The sequence below is a fragment of the Malania oleifera genome, chromosome 4 (genome assembly GCF_029873635.1).
Source record: "Malania oleifera isolate guangnan ecotype guangnan chromosome 4, ASM2987363v1, whole genome shotgun sequence".
Taxonomy (NCBI): domain Eukaryota; kingdom Viridiplantae; phylum Streptophyta; class Magnoliopsida; order Santalales; family Ximeniaceae; genus Malania; species Malania oleifera.
In genome coordinates, this window is record NC_080420.1 from 82,756,513 (window position 1) to 82,783,687 (window position 27,175).

General features: G+C 38.2%; 1 protein-coding gene across 1 annotated transcript in view; it reads left to right on the plus strand.

Moving 5' to 3' along the window:
• LOC131153372 (uncharacterized) overlaps positions 1-9,006 on the plus strand; it is a 29,559-nt gene extending 20,553 nt beyond the window's left edge. Inside the window, exons 2-3 of the mRNA XM_058105642.1 lie at positions 6,514-6,953; positions 7,282-9,006. Of these exons, the coding sequence (XP_057961625.1) occupies positions 6,514-6,953; positions 7,282-8,800 (1,959 nt within the window). The 3' untranslated portion in view covers positions 8,801-9,006. The remainder of the gene's footprint in view (positions 1-6,513; positions 6,954-7,281) is intronic.
• The last annotated feature ends 18,169 nt before the right edge of the window (positions 9,007-27,175 follow it).

A 27,175-nucleotide genomic window follows, 5' to 3' on the forward strand; every position in this document is an offset into this window, starting at 1 on the left:
GTCTTAAATTTCGATTTTGACTCAAAGTACGGAAATTTTGATTTCGATGTCAATTTGAAAAAAAAAAAAGGAAATCAGTAGTAAAGCATGGGCTTCTTTTATGATGCTTTGGAAATGATTAATAGACATAATAATGTAAGTTTTAGGACTAATATATTACAAGTAAATGCATCTATGCTGTGTATGAGGTGGAGAAGTTGTAATATAATATGTGCATCAAACATATTTATACGATAATGTACATTAAACATATTTAGTGAATCAGTTAATACAAATGAAATTCGTAAATTATTTAAACATTTTTTATTATAGAAATAATGATAATTTAGACATAAATGGTTAAATAAAATGTTGTTGTAAGTTTATCTTTTCATATAATTTCAAAAGCGTAATAATCTTTTGTTTCAATCAAAATAAATAAAATAAATTAAGAGGGATATTTCACTTCACTCCTAAATCTCTCATTTGAATTATGAGGAAATTTCATTGCATAGTTCAAATTTCGACAAGTTTCACTAAAATTTTGAAATTTTGATAAATTTCGGATGATTTGTTGAGATTTTTGACGGAAATTATACAAGACGGAAATCGACTGCCATTTCGATTTCGAGGGTGACGAAAATCGGAAATTTCAAAGAAAATTTCAACAAATTTGTGGAAATTTAAAACCATGGTCAGGATCATGCTCACCTTTTTAAGCATTGGTCTGTTGCCTAAAGTTCATGGAACAAATTTTTTGTCTTGTTTAATGAGTTTTGGAGTGCCCATGGTCTCAAATTTCCCTGAAATTGTCGAAATGGCTGTCAATATCTATCTTTCAAAATTTATGTCAAAATTTATTTGAAATTTTAGCAAAATTTGTTGAAATTTTATTATTGAATGAAATTTCTTTGAAATTTGAACCCAAAGTGGAATTTCTCTCTTTTGAAACTATATGAAAAATTAAACTTAGATATGAGCAACAACATTTTACTTGACCATTTATGTCTAAATTATTTGTATTTGTATAATTAATAAATAATAATATTTATATTACCTGAATATGTTTAATAAATTAATGTAATTATTATAGTATAGCCGCTGGACCTTATACACAACATAACTATCATTGATATAGTTCATTTGTGATATTTTAATTTTGAAACCTGCACTATCATTTCTATTAACAATTTATGAAGTTTCATGAGCAACATCAGAAGACATCTTCTCACTAGGGGTTCGGTTTTAATAAAAAAAATGAAACATAATAAAATAAAATAAAATAAAACAAAAGGAAGACAAACTAAGAAAATCAACCCTCACTTAGGTTGTAGAACTGGTGTCTCTTGTGCCACGAACAGTTTCAGATGGGGATGCCACCTATCCAGACTAAGGGTACAACAGTTTTTCTGTTGCTGTCCTTAGCTATGGGGCAGCCATACACGAGAGTCTCCCACAAACTGTGAAGTTTTCTTTATAAATTGCTTGAGTCTTTAAATTGGAACACACTAATCTAAATTCGATGGGTCCATCAGTCACCTCTACATTCATGGACTCTGGTAGTACATACATAGTCAACAACTTTTGTGGAGGTAAAAAAAAGAAAATTAGGAGCTTAAACTGAAAACTGAACTGAAACGTTCAGTTCTTAAAAATATAAGACTGAAATCGAACTGTAAACCATCGGTTTAAAAAAACTGCAAATCCGTCAGCTAAAAGGTTTGATTTGGTTATTTTCAGCTTTTAAAATTTTAACTAAACAAGCCATCAAGGCCATTGTAACTGGAATCAGCCCAAATGTGTACGAGGCCCAACTAAATTGAAAGCCCACCACTGGAGGATGCTTGTATTAGAGAGCATTGTGGGGGATTTATAGGAAGTGAAAGGAGTTTCCAACTTTAATTGAATCAATGTGGGGCAAGAATAAAAGAAGAGTTACAGAGGCACAGCTGCATTTTTATGTTCGTTTTTCACTACAAAGTGGCTGATGATTTCATTTCTGTTTATTCTTCACTTCACAGCGTCACAGCAGCATTTTTGCTCCAAAATTTGGCCTTAAGCTGGCCGCGCTTAAGGGAGTACCATTTCTCTTGGAAGGCTTGGATGAGATGCATGGTCTCGGGGGTTTGGGGAGGGGCGGGCCGCAAGAGTTTCTTTTCTGAAGAGGCAATGTTGGGGAGAGGAAGGGCCTTGAGGAAGATGGCGGCGGCGGAGGAGGGCGAAAGGGAGGGTGGTTGCGGGTGGTCAAGGACTCAAGGGTAGAGGATGAAGAGGCTAATGCCATTGATGGTGGAGGTGGCTTGGCAGAGCATTCTTGGAGGTTGGCAGTCCAGTGGCGATGGTGGGTCTTTGTGCTAAGGCTTTGGGAGGGATAAGTCAACAACATCTATAAATATTAAATATACAAAATTATTATATTTCATTAATTATTTCGGTTTTTCAGTTCGGTTTTTGCTTAAAAACCAAAGCAAAAACCAAAACCGAAACCGAAACCTAAAATATATATTTTTAAGAACCAAAACCGAAACTGAAGAGCGAAAAACCGAACCAAAACTGATTTCGGCCTGGTTCCAGCTTGGCTTTTGGTAATTTTTGAACACCCCTACTACAAATTTCCATCATTTTTAAAAATTGAAATCAAAATTGACATCAAAATCATAATTTTCGTCAAAAGTTTAGTCAAAATTGAAAGTTAAAACCTTGGATATGCCTAAACTTTTTGGAGGTTTTTTGTTGACTAATTTTAGAGGTTTTTGTGTAAGAACATAAGACCATTGGGGTGTTGTGAAGTTTTTGCTGTGTGCGAAGTTTTTGCTCTTTTTTGGGTTTGCTTTGGTTGGAGAGAGATGCTTGTATTTTTCATGACCAGACTTCATCTATTTATTTGGTTGGGATGGGTTTGTTTTCTCTGCTTTGCTCTAGGTTTTCTCATTAGGTTGTTTTCATAGTGTGGTTCTTTTTTTGTCATTATGTATTCTTTCTTCCCATTGTAAAGCATTGTTTTTCTACAAAAAAATGGTTAATGTTGCAATAGTTGGGGTGGGATTAGACCAATGAGTTGTAGAATGAAACTTTAGGAAAAGAATAGTTGAACAACGATTAAGACAAGTGGAATATAGGCATTTTCTTTGATAAAGCAGGTGAGGGAGTATTACATACAAGTGGTGAGACGGTGTACTAGAGAGGTTGAGTAGATGGTTTGGCAATCTTTAGGAGCTCAAGTACCACATGGCAAGTGAGGGAAGAATCAGATACATGTGAGGAGCTCAAGGACTAGGTAAAGGCCTCGATTTCGGAATGGTTCTTAGCTTTCCAAATAAGAGAGTGCAGACTAACTAATCACTATTAGATCCACTGATTAGATAATCAAAGAATGAACCGCAAGATCCACTGGTTAGATAATCAAAGAATGGACTACAAAAAAATTTCCCTCAAATATCCAAAGTCCAAACTCAATATTGTTCAGAAGAAGAATGAAAAAAATTGAGCACACCTAACAATTGAAACAAGATCACCGTCTTTCTCTTATTCATATTCCTTTCAAAGAAAGCATTCCAAGATGCGATTCTCACTTTAAAGAAGAAAAATCTAGAGATGGAAGTATAATGACATGTTGAAAAGCAAAACAGAGGATAAGAATTGATTGTGTATTGCCAATTTTGTATGTTTGGAAATCGACTTTACTTTGTGTTGTAATCACATGAACATTACAGGATATGTTGAACATCCATGCTAGGGTTGTAGTCAATCAAATAATATATCAAAAACTTAGTGCCTTCATGGATCTGTTCATATTTAAGCTAGGTGTAATAGTCTTGGACCCAACTCTGGTGAGGTGTTGTCTGCTTTGGCCCATTGGCTGCGCGGATTTGTCCTATAAAAGGCGCCTCCCATAGTTGGAGTCCAAACCATCCTTATAAGCCCAAGATCTCCCTAGTACACATCCGATGTGGGACCGTGACAGGCTCTCCCGTTTGATCTCTGACGCCCTCGTTAGAGTGGCGTACACGTTTGCGTAGGATCCACCCACATGATAGTAGGGAAGCTTTGATACATTTGTCAGAGTGGCATACACCTCTGTGTAGGATCCACCCACATAATAGTACCCATAGGGTAGCTTTGATGCCAAATGTAACAGTCCTGGACCCAACTCCGGTGATGTATTGTCTGCTTTGGCCCATTGACTACACATATTTGTCCTATAAATGGCGCCTCCCATAGTTGGAGTTCAAACCATCCTTATAAGCCCAAAATCTCCCTAGTACACATCCGATGTGGGACCGTGACACTAGGCAGGTTATTAAACCAAGTCAACTTTCCTACTCTCTCGTAGCTGATATTAATATAATTGGATTCTTTATCCCTGAGCAATTTGCCGGCACGAGGATGAGTTTTGAGCTTCTATGTGAGCCTTTAACTTCCATTTTGCTGAGAGAGAGCAAGCAGAAAAAGATCCAATTAAACACTGGAGGACTGGGAACCAATGATGAGAATCCCAGAAATATAAGAGGAAATAATAACAGATGGATGCAGCAGCATTCCCCATATTCAGAGAAGTGGAACCGTAAATGAAAGAAAATTCCTGCAGAAATTAAACGAGAAATTTCTTGAGAGAAGGCTGAATGGAACGGATGAATCAGAATTCCTTGTGTACTGAAACTCGAGAAGAAAAATCATAGTTGCATAAAATGAAGTGAAGAAACTTCATATCTCAAAATCAACACTCCACAGTCCCTATCAAATGAAGACTTCCCCTTTAGTGTTTTAATATTTCCCAAGGGAGCAAGTGTCTTAGATAGCTTGGCTTTTTGTGTTCTTACTTCTCGCTGTTTCACGGTGGCTACAATTCCTAGCATGTGACAGTTGGACAATTTTTGGCCCAGTATGGCACCCGAGGGAGGTGTGATTTTGAGGTGCAGTTAAGACTTTGTGTGCAAGACATTGTTAAAACAGAGGGCAGAATCAATCACACAGATAAAAAAGATAAACAAGAAATATTAAATGAGTAAACACGTAAGATTTATAGTTGTTCAATCTCTATTGACTCATGCACTCCCCAAGAAACTCATTTGGTAATTTGGCTGATTTGATAAACAATGCACATGCACTCGCTCATGGATCCTTGATCTAACTCACTACACGCACCATGGATGCTCAATGCCATACACAACCAATTCTTGGTCCAACACATGTGAGAGAATCATTTGCACACTTTTAATCAAATAGATTCATATGCACATAATGAAATGAAAATTTAATATCACAATTAAGCTTTGCTAATATTCAACAGCAGTAAGCAATCAGTATCCAAGACTGAGCTTTATATGACTAAAGGCTCTGCTTATGGTTAATTGCCATTGTTCTATGTTAGTGAGAAGATGTCTTCTGGTGTTGCTCATGAAAAATCACTGCTAGCTACATAATGACTGGTGGATATTGCTCAGAAAGAGAGGTTCATTGATCAGTCATCTCACAGTGTTGCTTATGTCGAGAGAAATTCCTGAAACTGAGTGTATTCCATTTTAAGCTCTCATGTTTTCAAAGAACCTGCGAATATGTATTGGCAACGTACTTCGATAAAAAATTAGGTTAAACATGCTCCATTAAAATTTCAACATCATCCTCATCAAATATTCCTTTTTTAAAAGCAACAAAAAAAAAAAAAAAAAAATGCAGAATGTGAAATAAAGTTGCCTCTTGCCAAAAAAGGGTTAGATTCCTTGAAAAAAGGCTTAGTGTTCCTCAAATATGGAAAAGCATGGTTGGATGAGCAAAGATATAGGATCATAATCCATATGAATTTATGAGAATTCTAAATTTGAAAAAAATACCAATTTAAATTAATCTCTTTTCATTTGTAATCAAAATTTGAAAACAGCTACTAATTTGTATCTATCTCTCCAAAATTATTTGAACATAATGAAGAAGTTAAGCTCCTGAATCATCATCACTAAAACAAGTCTAAAGATATATGCAAACAATTCTAAATCAAAGGAGCATTGAATTAACAATAGTATAATAGATTGGTATTAAAAAAAAAGTACAATCATTATTTCAAATTTTAGTTAAAAATTCAATTAAAATAGCCTTTGAGTTGTGCATAGAAAAAAAACAGCCTAATGTCAGTTTGACAGTGAGTCGTTCACATACAACTGAATGTGAACCCTCATTTTGCCACTCTTGACTGCCAGATGTGACTTCTCATTCTGCTGTTAATGTCCAAGTGAGAATTACAATGAGGCAACTCGTTTTCCTACTCATCAATCAATAATATTCAAGTCAAAGCAATGTACTCAATCACCTAAACATGAAGTTTTGTTATGTGTTAACAACAATTTTCTGCTCTTGAGCTTTTGCACTATACTGATTCCATTAGAAGTATCATATGATTACTCTTTGCTTGGTTATTATTTTTTGGGAGGTGTGATAACCTCATCATGTTGAAATGTGGGGTCATTTTATTCATTCATTCATTCATTGTTATTGTTTTTGTAACTATGTCATGTAACCATGTCTTCCACTTCCATTGCGCAGACGATGCTAGTGGACATGACATTGGAATTTCAGAGATTAGTTCCTGTTGTCATTGCTTTTATTGACCGTTTGCTGGGCTGTCAGAAGCACTCTTGGTTGGGAGAACGCCTGCTTCAGATTTTTGATGAGCATTTGCTGCCAAAAGTAATCATTGACTACAGATTGGCTTCTTACTTCCCTATATTTGATAGGATTGCTCAGAACAATACCATACCTCCTCGTGGATTGTTAGAGCTGCTAACAAATTTCATGGCTTTCCTTGTTCATAATCATGGGCCAGATACGGGATTGAATTCTTGGTCTCAGGGAAGTAAGGTTCTTAGTATCTGTCGAACAATGCTGATGCATCACCATAGCTCTAGATTGTTCATGAGGCTATCTCGTCTCCTTTCATTTACTTGCCTTTATTTCCCAGATTTGGAGGTTCGTGATAATGCAAGGTAAAATTAAAAGAACTGACTATTTCATAGGCTAAGTCCAACTTCCCTTTTTTTTACATCTGCTCCATGTGCTGACACAAACTTGACTTGCATTTATGTGGAGGTGTGGAGTGAATGTAGCAAAAGTAGGAATGGACATAAGGCTGCTCTTTCATTTTGATTCTCATTCTTCATTTTGTTGGCATTGCTCTTTGATGAGCTGTTTTCCCTGACGAAGAGGGGTAAAAAAAAGGATCGCCGGGGAAACCACAAAGAAATACAATAAGAAATATTAGCAACTAGGAACTAATAGATGTGGCTTATTTATCTCAACTGTGGCATTTTGCAGGATCTACCTGCGCATGCTGATCTGTATACCAGGAAGGAAGCTCAGATACATACTGAACCTTGAGGAGCACCTTCCTGGTATGTCATCATCTGCACAGTCCAGTTCATTCTTCAGTGCTCAGTCTCAACCTTCTGGCAATTTTAAGAAATCTAGAAATATATCATCCTACATCTTCATTGAGCGGGTGATACCATTGCTTGTGAAACAATCTTGGTCTCTCTCTTTACCGTTGGGCAGTGGGAGTGACACATCTGCATATCTAGATGGTATTAGGGACAATGAGCCCTTATCTGATGAAGGGGAGAACCCCAATAGTACTGGAACCGAGATTATTGCAGAGACCGAAAGAATTGATACCAAGATTATAGCGGAGACTAAAAGAATTGATCTGCCGCCAGAGCCATTGCGTGTGATGGATTCAAAATTTTCAGAACTATTAGTAAAATTAAGGCAGCATTTTTCGTGTATTCCCGATTTCAGAAACACGCAGGGCCTTAAAATTAGAATATCTTGTAGTTTGCGATTTTTGTCAGGGCCTTTCAATCAAATATGGGGAGTTGATTTACCTGATACTGGTTTAGATGAAGCAGATGCACTTCCAGCTTTATATGCAACTGTGCTCACATTTTCATCTTCAGCTCCATATGGTTCTATTCCTCCTTATCATATACCATTTTTACTAGGTGAGCACTCCAGAAATGATGATTCTTCAGCCCCAAGAGAGTCATTAGATATTGTTCCTGTGGAAAATGGTTCAGGGGATGAAGAATGCTTCAAGGCGCCTGTAGTGATTGAATTGAAACCTCGGGAACCAATGCCTGGTCTTGTTAATGTTGCCATTGAGACAAATGCAGGAAATGGTAGTGTTATCCGTGGGCTGCTTCAGAGTATCACAATAGGCATTGAAGACATGTTTCTGAAGGCTATTGTCCCCTCTGACATCCCAAAAGATGCAGTAGCCGGTTATTACTTTGACCTGTTTAATGCTTTGTGGGAGGCATGTGGGAATTCCTCCAGCACTGGCAGGGAGACATTTCCATTGAGAGGAGGAAAAGGGGTTGCAGCAATAAGCGGAACCCGATCGGTCAAGTTGCTTGAAGTTCCTGCAACCTCCTTGATTCAGGCCATAGAGCGCCATGTGGCACCATTTGTTGTAAGCGTGATTGGTGAAACCCTTGTTAGTATTGTGAAGGACAGAGGGATCATCTCAGATGTCATTTGGAAGGACATGGACTCAGATTCTGCTGTTGATGATGCTGTAGCATTCGCTGATTCTAGTAGAGGACCACTTCATCTCAAGTACATTGAAGAAGAAGATGATGATGAAAAAGAATGTCATGTCAGTTTCGGTAGGAAAAACATGGGTTTTTTTCTTGTTTTGATATTTCTTCCGCCGAGGTTCCACCTTCTTTTTCAAATGGAAGTACATGAAATTTGGACACTTGTTCGAATTAGAACCGATCACTGGCCATGCCTTGCCTATATTGATGATTATTTGGAAGCTTTGTTTCCGTCTTAGTAGGAAGTTTTGTTTGCCTGTTCTTTGATGATGCTGTAAAATTTTGTTCAAGAGATTCCTTTCCCATACCTTTCACAGGGTGTTTTTCTTTTTTCTTTGAATTTTTTGAGAGAATACCCTGTAGTGTAAATACCATCACAGTGCGGGTCCCTCGTCATGTATTTCATTCATGTATTAGAAATCAAGAAAAATGCATTTTTGGGGCATATCTCTTGCTAGTTATTTAAAGTTGTGCTTGGGAGCAGGATTTTGGACCATTTAAATTTATGTGAATCGGTCAAATTCTAATATAATTTTACGTTGTATTTTGTTTAAATTCACAAATTAAATCTACAACTTTAAATTCATGCTTTCAAAGCAGCATTTGGTTTGATAAATGTTATTGTCAAGAGTGTATCCATATTTTCTTAGAACTTATTTTTATATGATGTCCCAGCTTATTTTTCTCCCCATCCACTGAGTTTGGGTCCCTACATCAAAATTCCAAAGTGACAAGCGAGGGATACATGCTTTCGCTTCATCTAAAATGGTGGGACAAACTGTTTTTGCATCAAGTGCATGCGGCATCATGACTCCCCAATTTCCATGCCCTTTGCTCCTCAAATAACAATTATTGAAAATTCAGATCAATTTTAAATTTTAAATTTTAAAATTTGAATTTTCTTAATCAAAGTTTGAATTTCCTTGGAAATATGCCAGCCCCGTTTTTGGAATGAGAAGTCCATGTTGTCTAATTGTACAGAAGAAAATTTCTCCCATAGGAAAATTAATGCTACTCATTAAATGCTCCTTGGTAATAGTTGTGTGCCACTTGCTTTGGAACGAACCTGCACAGAGAGCCTCATAAATAGAAGTGCTTGTCCAAGTGTGGAGGTGAATCAAAATAGATATATTTGTGAAAGCTCTTAACTGACCAATCTATTTGATTGTGATTTGAAAATTGCATTTTTGATTCGTGCGCTTATATTATGTTGTGATTTGTTAAGTTACTCTAACTATCTAATTCATAGTATTCTCCTTGTAAGAGAAAGCTATAAATTAACCTTTTTTCTTCTTCAGTTGCTAGGTCACATTCTTTAAGGAGGCCGAGGTCTTGAAAGTGTAGTGGCATTGATCATTGGCTTTGTTGTCGAGAGGGTAAGCCTAGTTGGCTTGAGTGGGACGGTTGTCCTAAGTTGTAAGCCTAGGAGGCTCGAGAGAGTATAAGACAAGGAGTTTTAGAGCATAAGCCAAGGTGATTTGAGAGAGAATGAAGAGGATCCTTTGAGGGTGACGTGATATTGCTCAAGGGATGGTTGCCTTGTAAGAGCGATCCTTTTGTGTAAAAACATAAGAATCTAGAGAAAAGCTCAACATAGTTGGGTTGAGGAGTGGACATAGGTCTGGTGATTGAACCACTATAAACGTTGCACCATTCTCCTCCTTTTCTCTTTGTGCTAAACTTTCTTGTGTGAGATAGAAGTGTTGGTGTGGTTTCAATTTGCACGATTTTGATTTGTTGTTCTCATTGAACGTGTTAAACCAATTTCTAATTATACTTGTATGCTCTCAACTTCTTGTTTTAAAATTATCTAAACAACCAAATTTTCACTTAGGAAAAACCACCTAATTCATCCCCACTCTTGGGTGTCTTCTAGGACAACAAATGGTATCAAAGTAGGGCTCTCATACTCATGTTTTCTATACACGAGAGTAGATCAAAGGCATCCATGGCAAGCTAAGGTTTTACTGAAGGACAATTCACCACTTGACACCCTTTTTTGGATGAAACCAACCATACTTACTTGAAAGCTAGAAAGAAAATATATATATACAATCTCTCGATGTTGGTGTATGAAAGAATATTTTGGAAGGTCCAATTGTTCAAGAAGAATGGAATAAGGAAGATGATAAGAATGTACAATTAAATTCTAAGTTAGTAAATGTGTCATTTTGTACTTTAACTCCTGATGATTTTAATAAAGTTTTGGAGCGCGATTTAGCTTAGGAGATATGAGACATACTCGAGGTTATGCACAAGGGGACCATTCAAGTCAAAGAATCAAAAGTCAACCTGCTAATGAATGAATATGAAATGTCCAGAACGAAGGAGGAAGAGTCAATCATTGATATGCACAATATATTCATCAATATTATTAATTCTCTGAAGGGGCTTAGTAAGATCCTTCCAACTACTGAAATAGTGAAGAAAATTTTAAGGTCTTTACCTAAAAATGAGAAGCCAAAATTGCTATAATTAATGAAGCCAAAAACTTAAATGTGTTGTCTATTGATGAATTGATAGACTCATTAATTACTAATGAAACAAAAGTGAATGTTACTAACTCTTCCTCCATTACTTGGAAAAATTTTAGCTAATAGGATAAAACCTTGGCTAGAGGTGTTGGTTAACAAAGCCCAATCTGCTTTCATTAAGTGGAGGTACATGATTGAGAATATATACCTGGTGCAAGGGGTGGTTAGGAAGTATGTGAGGAAGAGAGTCTACCCAAGATGCATTCTCAAAATAGACCTTAAAAAGGCCTATGATTTAGTTTCCTGCGAGTTTCTGAGGAGTATGTTGGTTCATCTTAATTTTCCTAAAGCCATGGTGGGGTTGGTGTTGCAATGTATAAGCACTACTTCCTTTTCCTTGTTTGTAAATGGAGGCCTATTTGGTCTGTTTGATGGCAAGAAGGGGCTCAAGCAAGGTGATCCCCTTTCCCCTATTTTGTTTGTGATTTTTATGGAGTATCTATCTCGGTTGTTGAAATCCCTGGAGGGCTGTCCTGAGTTCAGATTTCACCCAAAGTGTGGAGTCCTTAAGATTACCCACTTGGCCTTTGCAGATGATTTAATTCTTTTTGCAAGGGGTGATGTCTCTTTAGTTAAGAAGGTAAGGTGATGGAGTGCCTGAAGATGTTCTCTGAATGCTCAGGTTTAAGAGCAAGTATCCTGAAATCCAACCTTTATAGTGCAGGTATATTTGGTAGTGCTCTGGAAGATATTGAAAGTCTAATTGGGTTTTCTACTGGGGAGTTCCCTTTTATATATTTGGGTGTTCCACTGGCTTCCACAAGATTGAACACAATGCATTTTTCCCCTCTACTAAATAGAATTGGTAACCAGATAGGCTCTTGGCCAGGTCACTTTTTATCCTATGTTGGAAAGCTGGGACTTATAAATTCGGTGCAAGGGATGAAGTGCTTCTGGCTATCCATTTTCCCCATTCCTAGTTCAATGTTGGATCATGTGGTTAAGTTGTGTAGGACTTTCCTGTGGGGAGGTAGGAGAAGGCCTCTCGTTGCTTGGAAATATGTGTGCTTGCCAAAGAAGGATGGTGGGCTGGGGATCTTGGACCTCAAAAGCTAGAACACTGCTCTCCTTCCAAAAACCCTGTGGAATCTTCAAAGCAAAAAGGCTTCCCTATGGTGAAGATGGGTGAGCCATGTGTACTTGAGAGGAGGTAATTTGTGGGAGGCTTCAGAAAAGCATGAAGACTCTCCCTTGTTTAAGAAACTCATTCAGATTAAAGATATGTTGACAATGCAGTGTAGTGGTAGAAGCTTGGCAGAAGCTAAGCTAATGTAGTGGGCTGTGGATGGAAAATTTTAGTGCTCTAAGGCTTATAATTTTTGGCGATGGAAGGGGAGGAATGCCTCATGGCAGAAGGTGATATGGAAGAATATTTGTGCTCCTAAACACTCCTTTGTTCTTTGGTTGGCTGCAAGAGGGAAGTTGTTGACCAGTGACAAAATTTGGTGGGAGGGGATTGATAATTCCTGTGTGTTCTGTGGTTCTAAAATAGAAACACTAGACCATTTGTTTTTTAAATGCATATTTTCTTCTACTGTAGTAACCCGATCAAAAAGTGTGTGTGTGTATATATATAGATATAATAAATAAATAAATAAAGAGATATTTTGGAGAAGATATTTTGAAAGGAGATATTTTGAGATATTTGTATATAAATATCTTGGAGAAGATATTTATTTTGATTACTTAAAGGTTAAGTTAGGTTTTTATTTATAAACTCTCATTCTCTCTCTCTCTCTCTAGACACGAACTCCACTCTCTCTCTCTCTAAGATTTTTGGGCCGTGTGTTGTCGGAATCGATGATCCGACGTCGCTACGTGGATTAGGGAAGGAATCTCTACAGGTTCTATGGATTAGAATTTCATTTAAGAGATTTTCGAGTTTTTTTCAAAAATCGAGGTAATGGTCGGTTTTTGCTTTTGGTCTGGTAGATCTGTGGTATACGAGATTATACTGAAGTGTTGTTCTTCGAGTATTAGGTTTCGGGGTTTTCGTGCCGTTGTTTTGAACCGTTTAGGTTTGTGGTTCAGAAATCTAGGGCTTGAGTTTTGGGTTGTTTCGAAATCTGATTCACACGCAAGTAAAAGAGTTATGTTAATACAATGATTTATACAATATGAATCAATTGAAATTTTGAAATAACTTTTAGATATCGAGTTACGGTGGTTTTAGGGTTTTCGGGCCTCGGTTCGGTAAATCGACTTTATTTACAAAACCAATCGGTCAAATTCAAATGTTATATTTTTAGAATATTGTACTTGTCATTCTAGACCTTTTCACTGATTGGAAATGTTGTTTTCGTTGTTTAAAACCCGTACTGTGATATTAATTGTTTATATTTACTTTCGAGTTGTTTTCGAATGTGGAAAACTGTGTGGCGGGTGTTGATGTTGTGAAATACTAAAACTGTTGTGAAAATGCAGGAAGTTTATTTGACGGCTACGAGCCAGATTTCACGTAATGATGTGTTTTGTGAAATGATTTCAAAAGAGTGTTTAAATTGCTTAAATTGCACGATATGCTTTAGGAACCTTGGGGACTAATAGTGTAGGCATGAATTCGTTGTCAGTGAGGGCACCTTACTTTTGATCTATATGAACCTAGGTTGTATTGAGACAGTAGGGGCAGTCTTAGTGTGTGTTTGCCTCTTGATTGTGTACCCAGGCTATATTGAGATAGTAGGGGCGGTTAACCCCGATTGTGGGGATTTATACATGGTATAGAGTTTGAGAGCGTGTTATATAAATTTTGTTATATACTATGGGACTGTTCATATGATGAAAATGGACTACATATTTTACAATCACGGAAATGATGAGTATATATGTTTATATTTTTGTTAAACACTAAAAGCATGCTAGCCACACACTGTTATTAGCTTAATCGTCCCTTACTGAGAGGTGTCTCACCCTATTATATAAACTGTATTTTCAGGTCCTTATCGAGGTTGAGATTAGTAAGGACTGGGGCAGGGTAGCGATCTGTTTTTAAGTGAGCATCTCCACGAGCTCGATTTTGTAGGTTATGTTATAGGTTTTCAGAACTTGTAAAATGTTGTAAGACTCGAGGATGTGTCGAGTATCATACATGTATATGGATGTTGGAATAGCTGTAAGTATCTATCAGGTAGTTAGAACTTTGGTAATAGTTTGATGGATGTTTATGTTTTCCGCTGCGTATATATCTGTTGAGAAGTATATCAGGTACATAGACGTCACTACAGTAACACCTAGGCCATAAGTTGGGACTGGGGTGTTACAAGTGGTATCAGAGCCTAGGTTTGCTAGGTTTTACAAACTTTGACGGTTAGTGAGTAAATTACTAGAGTATTGGTTGTAATGAGGTAGAGTTAGAGAGTTAGTCGGGTTTTAGTATGGAGGCTCGGAGGTGGGAGTTCCTTCGACGGTCTTCTGTGCTTTTCCAGGAATGACAATTTTAGGAAAACCATGGTAAATCTATTGATGGTTTCGTTTCTAAGTTGAGAGACTTGACTCGGATGTCGAGATGAGAGGTTAGATGGTCTAGTGTGTATGGGCTGTCGGTGTCTCAAATACATGTTTTTTTATCTTCTTGTTCCATATTTGCATTTATTGTGTTAAATGTGGCATGATTAAGTCATCTTTTACCTGTGTACAAGATGGAACCCAGAGAGAAAGGGGTTATGGTAGGAGGTGATAATCACCTAGATGCCTCTAGTGAGGATGAGACTGAGGCTTCTGTGTTCCTCCGCGATATTACAAGGCTAGCCAGGAAAAAACCCAAAAGGGGTTCCAGGGAGCAGGATCGGATGGTTGTAAATAGAGGCTGCACATACCAGCAGTTGTCCAGAATGAATCCGCCGGCATTTTTGGGAGGGCCAAACCCGATTGCGGTGGAGGACTGGTTACAAAAGATGGAGGATTTGATGGAGGTGTCTGAGTACACAGAGGAACAGAAGGTTAAATACGCCGCCCTCAAGCTGGTGGGGGAGGCTAAAAGATGGTGGCGATAAGCTAAACTGGTTGAGGAGCATCACCCATGGTATGTGTCAACTACTTGGAGTTGCTTCAGGGAGGTGTTCTTCGCACGATACTTCCCCATTGCCACCAGTGAGGTGAAGTCTGAGGAGTTCCTCCACTTGACTTAGGGATCGATGCTGGTGTAGCAGTACGTGGCTAGGTTCGTGGAGTTATCTCAGTTTGCACCTCACATGGTTTCAAATGAGCCGAAGAAGGCTCGTATGTTTGAGAGAGGTCTGAAGTAGGCTATTCGCACATAAGTGGCAGTGTAATGCCCCGACCCTCTACGTGGGCTCGGTGTGCTACTAATCCATTCATTTACCTGATAATCCACATTTTAATATAATTTATGCAGCGGAAAACATAACTATAATCTTCCAACAAATATAATACCAGAGTTTTCTAAATCTATCTACACACCATAATAAATTAATCATCCACCTGTATTCAAATATATACATATCTCCAAAAACATAACCTACACTTCCAGTATTCACAACACTAGTATGTTTCACAACCACTCATAAAATATAGAAGACTTAAAATATAAAATATAAAATATAAAATATCTACATTCCCAAAAACATCATTAAAATGTTTATACCATTTTTCTTATATCTCCCAAAAATGCTATAAAACCTTGAGCTCTCTAAGCTCGATCGCGAGGAAATCCTGAAAAAGATAAATTCATATTCGGGTGAGACACATCTCAGTAGGGGAAGAAACGATATATTAAAAGAGTGTGTGGCTAATATGAGGTTCATATATATCATTTTAATAACATTTGCAAAACATTATCATAAAAACTGAAATCATTCTCTGAGCCTAACCAAACACATGCAAAAGATTTAACCCACGAGATCACTTGAAGATAGGGGCGATTTAGGCAACCCAAGGGTCGCTACTGAAGCATACCAAGGCACTCACCTTACTCAATAAGCCCTCAAGTATTAAATTGATCTCGTACTCGCGCAGTTCAAACAAAGTTTTACTAGCGAAGGCCCCAAAGATATGGAAATCTACCCGTCTATACAAATAGGTTCCCTTTACCCTAATACGTTATGCAGCTACTGCCACATCCGAAGTTACTTGCGTACTCGCCTTTCTCAGCAAGCCCTCAGGAGAAGAGTACGTCCCGCCCAATTGTAACGTGTTATACAAGCATAGATACTTCTAGTATCATAATACATTGTTCTTTTTGTCATTACTCAACCATTCATCTACGTTCATGTTCATAACTTTAACATTTTATTTCATTTCACTTTAAGTGACTCTTTCTCATTTTACATTATTCACATTTCACATTTCATTTTCATTTCATTCATTTCCATTTTCATTTCATTTTATTACATACCCAACATCTTTCAGCTGTGTTACCCAACATTTTTCAGCTATCATACATTTACCCAACATCTTTCAACTATTTTACCCAACATTTTTTAACTGTTTTACCCAGCATTTTTTAGTTGTTTACAAGGTTGCATTAACACACACAAGCAGCATAGTTCATATAATATTTCATTCTCAATGCATTACTTACTTAACCTGCATCTCATACATTTAACATATATTTGCATAGAACTTACATTTACTCATGCCACACAATTTAGTAATAAAATTCATACATTTCCTGTAAAATAAGCCAACCAACATTTAACATTTATATACCGAAAATACATTTCATTTCTTACATAATTATCTTGAAAATTTTTTCCACTTTCATCAGTTCATTTTCGCATATACGTATCTAATAAACAGTCTTAAACTTGAAAAAACATAATTTAAATGACTGGCATTTTAAATCCATACCGAAACATATACACCTATATATAACACAATTTATTTTTCATTAAATTCATAAAAATTCTAGTTTAATATGTATATTTCGCCTTACCTGCTTTCTTGAACCACACCAACAGGGAGCTCGAAAAATACCTGCGGCGCTCACTCGGATCCTGAATCAAAAATCCTAGTTCCATTAAATTAATCCTAAATAAAATATTATTTTAAGATTTCCTAGGGCCATAAATTCCAAATAGATGGTTATACCCTCAAATATAACCAATTTGCAAAATTTTTCAAATCCCACTCTCGCTTTGGAGTGGGGTCTAGAAAACCCTAATTGTAAATTTATTCACGTCAAAATGACAACAATCACGAATATGACCTCGTGGTGGTGCTTGATCGTCGATTTGACTAAAGATCTAAGGAGAAATTGAGAATTAGGGAAAAGTTGCCTTACCCCAGGAATGGTGCCTATGCCACTCCCACGACAAATCCGCTCTAATAGAAATGTCGGTGGCTGAGTTAGGAATCCGATGACACCTTCCGTTTCCCGATCGGTCAAATATCTATCGAGAAATGAGAGGAGTGAGAGAGGAGACGGAGGAGTGGACAACTAAGAGAGAGCGCAGAGCTCTCTCTCTCTCTCTCTGCAATTCGCAGGAAGCTTAGACTTCCTTATGTTTTTTTTTTCTTTTTTTCTTTCTTTTTTCTTTTTTTCTTTTTTTTTTTTACTTACTTTAACTTAACTTATATCATATACTTAATTATATATAATCACCATTTTTCTTAACTTAATTAATTCAAATTAATAATGTTTAACTAATTAATTGATTAATAATTTTAATTAATTAATTTTTTAAAATTTTTTTTCCCAGGTTATTACACGCAGCGTTGATGGTCCAGGGCTTTTATGAGCTTGTGGATAGAGTCATGGTGGCTGAAGCTAGCATCTAGGAGGGGGAGAGAGGCGAATTAGAAGAAGAGGCCTTTTCCGCAAAATTTGTAGTTAGGCTCTATCAAAAGTTATTGGAAGAAGTCCAGTGGTCCTTCAAGCCAATAGCAGCAGTAGTCGGGATCTCAGGCTTCCTATGGGAGTTCAGAGAAGCCAATGTGTCCCAAGTGCCAGAAGCAGCATTGGGGCGAGTGCAAGTCTCGATTCATGGGCTGCTTTAGGTGCGAGGAGTCAGGGTGTAGATACCTGAAGAATTATAGTTGTTAAATAATTAAAGAAAGTAGAGAAAATGATTTTTCAAAAAGGGGTTTCAGTAGGGTCTCGTCGACGAGTGCTGGGTGATTGTCGACGAATAGGCTTCTTGGCCTCGTTGATGGGGACATGCGTCTCATCGGCGAGAACTTACCGAGAGACTATTTCCAAGGGCTTGAATTTCGTTGACGAGGGGTAAGCGTTCGTTGATGAAACTCCTTCTTGGACTCGTCGATGAGGCCACATGGACAAGCATTTCTATAAAATGCCAAAAATCACTTTCAGTGAGAGAAACATGCAGATTTCTCCTTTCTCTCTCTCTCTCTCTCTCTCTCTCTCTCTAACTTTGTTTCCCTCTCATTCTTTATAGAAATCCGAACTCATTTCATGCCGGTTCGACGATCCAAAGCTGCCACGCTACTTTTAGGAAAATTCTCTTCATATCTACTGGAGTAGATCGTTGGTTGAGCCAACTTGGGCACCATCCCAAAATTTGGGTAAGTTAATTATTTTAAGTTTTATAAGGTATTTGGTATTTATGGATTGAGGAGGTGTAGTAGATGAAATAATACTAAAGTTTTGTTGGGAAAAAATGTGAATTTTAAGGTGTTGAGTTGGGAACACTACATATGCAGATTTAGTTAGATTGTCGGTTTCTTAGTAACCACATAAGGGGATAAACTAAATCAGAATTTTTCATGAAATTATTTACCATATTACATTATTTATTTTCAGAAATTATGTATGTATTAGCACAGTGTTTGGGAATATTGCTGTTGAACAGGAAAATGGATTTAATGTTAATTATCAGGAAATATGATTTTAGATCAAGTTTTACGTTCAAAAGTATTATTCATATTTGTGTGGCATGAGTATAATTTCCATGAGATTATGTTATATCAGATTATTATGATTTTTCCCAGAATAAGCATGTTTTTCTCAATTTTTTAGGAAAACCATGAAAACAGTATAGGAACTAAGATTTTATGAATATTATGATAAACAGTACAAAAATCTCATGTTCAGTACGTTATGATATGCCAGCGTAGATGCCGTGATTCATGTTGGCTTAGATGTCGTTATTATGTATGATTTGCAAGAATTCATGAAAATATTATCATGTCAGGTATTATTATGAATATGAAATAGCCATGTAATAGTATTTGAAATGTACTATATGTTATCAGAACCCGGATGGTTTAGTTCAGATTTCATGAGCATGGTACCGTAGCTACAAGTTCAAGTTCAAGTACAAGTTCATGTTAGTGCTACCACACATCTTATGTAGAGTGTGGGAGATGGCAGTCGATGTGGCTTCATGGTAGTTCAAGCGCTCCACTGGCAGTCTGGACCAAGAGGGGCAGACCCATCGTACTTAGAGACTTATGTTTGATCTAGCATGGTCGGCCAGCTATTGCTAGGTCTTGCCTTCGGGCCGCACAACCCAGTCGTATGGGGGTAATACAAGCTATCCATACTAGGTATTATATCATGTATTGTACAGTATATATAAGATGATTTACATGTTACAGAAATATAGTATGATACGTTATGTTAAGACCGGTTACATTTTATTTAGAAAAATTACAGACAGTTTTACTAGTTATGATTTATGTACTGTTTATATTTATCACACATGAATACTCATGTTGCCACACACTGATGTTAGTTTATTTCCCTTATTGAGAGGTGTCTCACCCCAACATTATAAACATTTTAGGAAATCCAGATAGAGGGGTGGATAGAGCTCCATGACAGTAGAGACTGATTTGGCTACCTTATTAGAAGGGTGAGTTACTGAGTTAGGGTTAGATGGGTTTTTGGAGTGAGACCCTAAGGATACTTTTGGGAATTTTTATGGATGATTGTATATATATGCCATAAAACACCAGAAACCATACCAAAGTGCTACTAAATCTGTCCTATACGTATAGGACATATTTAGTAGCACTTTGGTATGGTTTCTGGTGTTTTATGGAATATATATAATTTTATGTGTTCTGCTACTTAGGTATTAGAATTGTATGACAGGTATATCCCTGATACCCATGGGTCCAGGTTGATCATGATCTTGATAGTCAAGCAGGATGGTAGAGTTACCATTATTATTATTATGGGAAAAAACATTAATGGTAAAATAGGCAGGTCGTTACAGTTTGGTATCAAAGCTTAGGTTGCTAGGTTCTATAGACTTTAGAATGTAGCGGAAACAATACTAGTGTATAGGAAGAGGATTTGAGGTTTTGTTTTGCAGGTTAAATATTGGACTTCTGTGGTGGTTTCTATGTTTTTCCTGAGGTGACGATTTCAGGAAAGCCATAGTAAACTATTGTCGGGTTTTGTTTCTGAAGTGTAGGACTGAATCTTGAAATAAGATAAGGATATCAATATAAGAGGGATAATGAGAGTTTTAGTTAGATATGTAAGTTATAAGGATAGGGTCCCTAAGTCATGTTTATTGTCTTTTTTGGATGGACCCTGGAGATGGTAGTGCACATACGAGTGGTAGTGAGGGTGCAGGGCCCTCGGGTGCAGGCGGGGCTGATTCAAATGTAGTATTACATAGTGTAGTTTAGAAGGTTATGACAGAGATTGCACGAAGTACTAGGGAGCAGGGAGGTCCGTTTGCAGGCCATGGGTGTACTATAAAGAAATTCACCAAGATGAATCCTTCAGCATTTTTAGGAGGAGCAGATCCTGTAGTTGCCAAAAACTAGATGCAGGAGATAGAGAAAGTTTTGACAGTACTACAGTGCACGAAGGAGCAGAGGGTCTTATTTGCCACCTATAAGCCGACAGGAGAGGCTGAGAGATGGTGGACTACTGTAAAACTACTAAAGAAATAGAGGACGATACCTATAGCTATGACTTGGTGTCGGTTTAGGGAATTGTTCTTTGATAGATATTTTTCAGCCACTATCAGAGAGGCCAAAGTGAGGGAATTTTTGAATCTAAAACAGGGACAACAGTCAGTCCAGCAGTATGCGGTGAGGTTCATAGAGTTGTCTCGCTTCGCCCTGTATATTGTTCTCGAAGAGGTAAAGAAGGTGAGACAATTTGAAATAGGTCTGAGGTGATAAATTTACAAGCAGGTAGCAGCGTTGAAAGTGCAGGACTTTGTTGAGTTAGTTGACAGAGCAGTTGTGGCTGGGGCTAGTGAGCGGTGGATGTAGAGGAGTAGGGACAGAAGAAGAGACCCACACCTTCAGGTTTCCAACAGGGATCTAGCCGAGGCCAGTGGAGGAGAGGCATTTATGGCAGAGGACAGAGGTAGGAGACTGTGGGTCATGAGGTTCAGGGAGTGTAGACCTACCCTGTTTGTCAGATATGTGGGAAGAGACACTAGGGAGAGTGTTGAGTGGGGAGAGGCGTCTACTATCGTTGCGGTAGACTGGGACATTTGGTGCAAGATTGCCCTACACCACCTGGGGTCGCTCTTGCTCCTAGACCTTATCAGGGAGGTTATCAGGCGCCATGTGGAGGTTAACAAAGGAATGTAGCTCCAGTGAGGGTATATGCCTTGACGTCCGAATACGCTGAAATCGTAGGTGACGTTATGACAGGTACCCTTACTGCTTTATCATATCAATGTATTTTTTTATTTGATTCAGGTGCCACCCATTCCTTTATGTCTGCGACGCATGTTAAATTTTCTGGAGATAAGACCCAGTTATTGGAAATTGAATTGCCAGCAGCTACACCAACAGGGTTAGTGGTGAAGTGTCATAGGGTGCTCAAGGGTTATCTAATAGAAATTCAGGGGAGAATATTACCCGCTGACTTGATTGTGCTTGACATGCATGGATTCGATGTAATTCTGGGTATGGATTGGCTGGCTACTAACCATGCTAGTATCGATTGTCATTTGAAAGAGGTGATTTTCAAACCACCAAGGAAGCCAAAATTCAAATATATGAGATCGCAGGTGCAATCTCCACCTTAGTTAGTGTCAACCATGCAGGCGAGAAGACTACTTCTGGATGAATGTCAGGCGTTTATGATTTATGTAAAGGAGGTGACAGAAAGTGAATTAAAGCTTGCTAGTACATAAGTGGTTAAGGAATTTTCAGACGTATTCCTAAAAGAATTATCTGGGTTGCCTCCCGACCGCGAGATAGATTTTACTATTAACTTACTTCCAGGGACGGCGCCAATCTCTAAGGCTCCTTACTAAATGGCTCCAATAGAATTGGGAGAACTAAATGATCAACTGCAGGATTTATTGAATAAAGGGTTTATTAGACCTAGTGTATCGCCCTGGGGAGCTCCAGTGTTATTTGTGAAGAAGAAAGACGGGTCTATGAGGATGTGCATAGATTATAGGGAAATAAATAAAGTAACAATTAAGAACATGTATCCTCTACCCCGTATAGATGATTTATTTGATCAGCTTTAGGGTACACGGGTCTATTCCAAGATCGACCTCAGGTCAAGTTATCACCAAGTGAAAGTTAAAACTGAAGATATTTCAAAGACCGCTTTCAGGACTAAGTATGGGCATTATGAATTTCTAGTTATGCCTTTTGGTCTGATGAATGCTCCTGTTGTGTTCATGGACTTGATGAACGGAGTTTTTCATCAATATTTAGACTAGTTTGTTGTAGTTTTCATTGATGACATACTAGTTTACTCGAGGAGCTTTGAGGAGCATGAAACACATCTACGGCTGGTACTTCAGATGCTCAAGGAAAAGAAATTGTATGCTAAGTTTAGAAAATGTGAATTCTGACTAGAGAAAGTTGCGTTTCTAGGGCATCTTATATCTGGTGATGGAATTTTAGTGGATCCCAGTAAGATAAAGGCACTGGTAAAATGGGAAAGGCCAAGGAATGTTCAGGAGATCAGGAGTTTCTTGGGACTGGTGGGATATTACCATTGGTTTGTAGAGGGATTCTCAGGACTATCAGGGCCTTTGACGTGATTAACTAGGAAAAATGCCAGATTTGTATGGGATGATGCATACGAGCAGAGCTTCTAGGAATTAAAGCAGCGGCTCGTCACTGCACCAATACTGATGATTCCATCAGGGGGTGATGACTATGTAATTTACAGTGATGCGTCTTTGAAAGGGCTCGACTGTGTATTGATACAACATGGTAGGATTGTAGCTTATGCCTCCCGATAGTTGAAAGAGTATGAAAAGAACTACCCTAGTCATGATCTGCAAGTGGTTGCAATGATACATGCATTAAAGATTTAAAGGCGTTATTTGTACATTGAGAGATGCGAGATATTCTCCGATCACAAAAGTTTGAAGTACTTTTTCACTCAAAAGGAGCTGAACATGAGACAGAGGAGGTGGTTGGAACTTATTAAAGATTATGACTGCACTATCAGTTACCACGTAGGGAAAGCAAACATGGTAGTTGATGCTTTGAGCAGGAAATCAATGGGACCAGCACTGGCAGCTCTGTAGGTTCAGCATTCGATCCTGATGGATCTAAAGAAACTCGGTGTAGAGTTGGTAGAGAGTGATCCTCGGGCATTTATTGCCAACTTAGTGGTGTAGCCTACATTACAGGAAAGGATAAAAGCTTCTCAGTAAAGAGGACCCAGAATTAGCAGGGGTAATAGCCAAAGTACAGGGCGGTCAGGGAGATGAGTTCAGTATTTCAGATGATGGAGCTATGAGGTTTCGCACTAGATTGTGTGTGCCTGCAGATGCTGATATCAGGAGAACGATTTTATAGGAGGCTCACAGATCTCTATACACGGTTCATCCTAGTAGTACGAAAATGTAGGGACCTTCGAGAATTTTTCTGGTGGAGAGGCATGAAGAGGGAGATTGTTGAGTTTGTAGCACAGTGCTTAACGTGCCAAGCAAGTTAAGGCTGAGGACTAGAGACTAGCGGGTTAGTTGCAGCCACTTTTAATTCCGGAGTGGAAGTAGGATCACATATCTATGGATTTTATTACAGGGCTGCCGTCGGCATTGCATGGTCAGAATGCAATTTGGGTGAACGTGGATTGTCTAACGAAGGCCGCCCATTTCCTTCCTATTAAAAACAACTACTCTGTGGACAAGCTAGTAGAGATTTATGTTTAGGAGATAGTCCGTTCGCATGGTGTGCTAGTGTCTATAGTATCAGACCTAAACCTATGTTTCACGTCACGATTTTGGAAGAGCTTGTAGGAGGCTCTGGGGTCTCAGTTACCTTTCAGCACGACCTTTCATCCTAAGACAAATGGGCAGACTGAGAGGATGATCCAAATTCTTAAAGATATGCTACGAGCTTGCGTGCTGGAGTTTGGAGGTAGTTGGACCCAGTATATGCCATTGGTAGAGTTTGCGTACAATAATAGCTACCAAGCCAGCATCAGGATGGCACCTTATGAAGCGTTGTATGGAAGAAGGTGCCATTCCCCATTATATTGGGATGAGATGGGTGTGCGTAGAGTTGTGGGGCTAGAGCTAGTGCAGCAGGCATATGATAAAGTTTGGCTTATTAGGGATAGGAACAGTGTAGCTCAGAGTCAGCATAAGAGTTATGCTGATACTTGCCATAGGAAACTGGAATTTGATATAGGAGATTCCATGTTTCTGAAAATAGCTCAATTAAAGGGAGTTATGAGATTTGGAAGGAAGGGTAAGCTTAGCCTTATGTTTATTGGCCCATTTGAGATCCTTAAAAGAGTGGGGTCAGTAGCTTACAAGCTAGCCTTACCACCCATTTTGTCCAGAATACACGACGTATTCCATGTTTTCATACTGAGGAAATACGTCTCAGATCCCTTCCATGTGATCAGTTATGGCGAGTTAGAGTTCAAGGATACTTTGGCGTATGAGGAGGTACTAGTGCAGACTCTAGACAGGAAAGATCAGGAATTGCACAATAATAAGATTCCTTTAGTAAATGTCTTGTAGAGAAATCATACAGTAAAGGAAGTTTCTCGGGAGTTCAAGGAGCAGATACGACAGAAATACCCGCATTTATTCAATGGGGTTCAATAGTAATTAGGAAAAAAATGTATGATATGCAAGAATTCATGAAAATATTATCATGTCAGGTATTATTATGTGTAATGACCCACAGAATAATGGTATTTAAATAATAAAAGAAAGGGAAATGGAAACCGAAAACAGAAGGAGGCAGTCGACTTCGTCCACAAACGCTTTATGTTCGTCGATGACATTGCATTTTGGAAAGGATAATCACGAGAATTTTTCATCTTCTCGTCAACGAAAACAGGGGACTCGTCGACGAGGGTACAATAGGAGCTCATCGACGAGGGTTGGAGTTTGTCGACGAACTTTCTATAGGACTTGTCGACGAGGAAATACCGAGGGGATGGTTTTGGGGTTTCTAAATTTCTTTGACGAAAGGGAGAGTTCGTTGATGAATTTTGTATTGACCTCGTCGACGAGGTGACGTGGCTTAGGCTACAGTTTAAATAGGCCTAAAACTCATTTTTGGTCGAAATTTCTTGCGCAGCATTTCTCTCTCTCTTACCCTTCGGTTCCTCCTCCTTCTCTTTTCGATTTCGGGTCTGATTTTTACCGGTTCAACGATTTGAAGCCACCACGACACTCCTGGAAAAGTTCTCTGCAAGTCTGCCGGAGCGGATCATCGGTGGGGTTGAGTTGGAAACCATCCCAAATCCAGGGTAAGACTTTCTACTCAATATTTGGATTTTTGGCAGTTGTAGAAAGTGTTATACGTTTGGAAATACTGAACTTTAGTTCTGGAGAATTCCATTTTCAGGGTGGTGAACGGGGAACCCTGTGGGTGTGGGACAGATTTTCTTACGGGCTTTTCAGGAATTAGGTAAGAGGATAAACTAAACTAGTTCTTTTTCAGAAAATGTATGTATATATAACATTTGATTTCAGGAAAGTAAATATGTTCATATATATGATTTATATTTGGGAAAATACTGTTAAAATGATGGTATGTTGAATATGTGAAAAACCTGTTAGTGTGGCATGAGTAGAAATTGTTTTGAAATGCTGTTTTCTGAAAATGTGATTATGATATAGATTTTTATAATGGAAAATCGGCGTATGGGTCTAGATTTTTATATGTTTTGCCGGCGTATGGGCCGTGCTATGTGTATGATTTGCCAACGAACAGGCTGAGCTATGGATATATTTTGCCGGCATACGGGCCGTACTATGGATGTGATTTGCCAGTGTACGGGCTGTGCTATGATATGATTTGCCGGCATACGGGCTGAGCTATGGATGTGATTTGCTAGCGTACGGGTTGTGCTATGATTTGCTGGCGTACAGGCTGAGCTATGGTAAAATGTGTAATACCGACGTACAGGCCGATGATTTTCATGACATACGTATATATGCAAAATGATATGATTGATTTGATAATTAATGATATGAAATATCCATGTATCATAGTTTCAGTAGATGTTATATGATATCAGAACCTGGTTGGCTTGGTCTAGGCTAGCACTTGCACGGTACCGTTGCTATGTGTCCATCGTCTTCGTGATCATGATATTTGTGTTAACGCTGCTGTACGGAGTGGTGTGAGATTGGATGGTCGATGTGGTTTTTAAGAAGTGTGTGAGCACCCCTGGTGTACGGTCTAGGTCTGGCAGACCCATTAGACTTACAGACTGTACTTTTGACTTGACAGTGGTTGACCAACCATTGTTAGGTCCCACCTTTAGGCCACACAACCCAGTCATGTGGGGGTAATACATGACAACAACCAGCTAACCTATCAGGAATGTTTTTGTATTATTATTTTATAAGATGAAATATGTTTATGGAAATGCAGTATGTTCTGCCATGTTTTAATGATATATATGTTTTCCCAGATTTGATATAACAGTTACCGAATATGTTCTGTATGGTATATGTATAACACAGAATACTCATGTTGCTACACACTGGTATTAGTTTATTTCCCTTACTGAGAGGTGTCTCATACCAAAATTTTATAAACTTTTCAGGAGCCCTAGATAGGAGAGCGGGAAAAGACCCGTTGATTTAGAGCTGTTGTCTGCCGTTTTTGAAGGGTAAGTTTTAGTAGGGAAAGTTGGATTTTGTGGGAAATGTCCCTAGATTTCGTTTTGGGATGTATATACTGAAATACAGTGGATATAGTGACTCTGGTATTTATAATAATGTG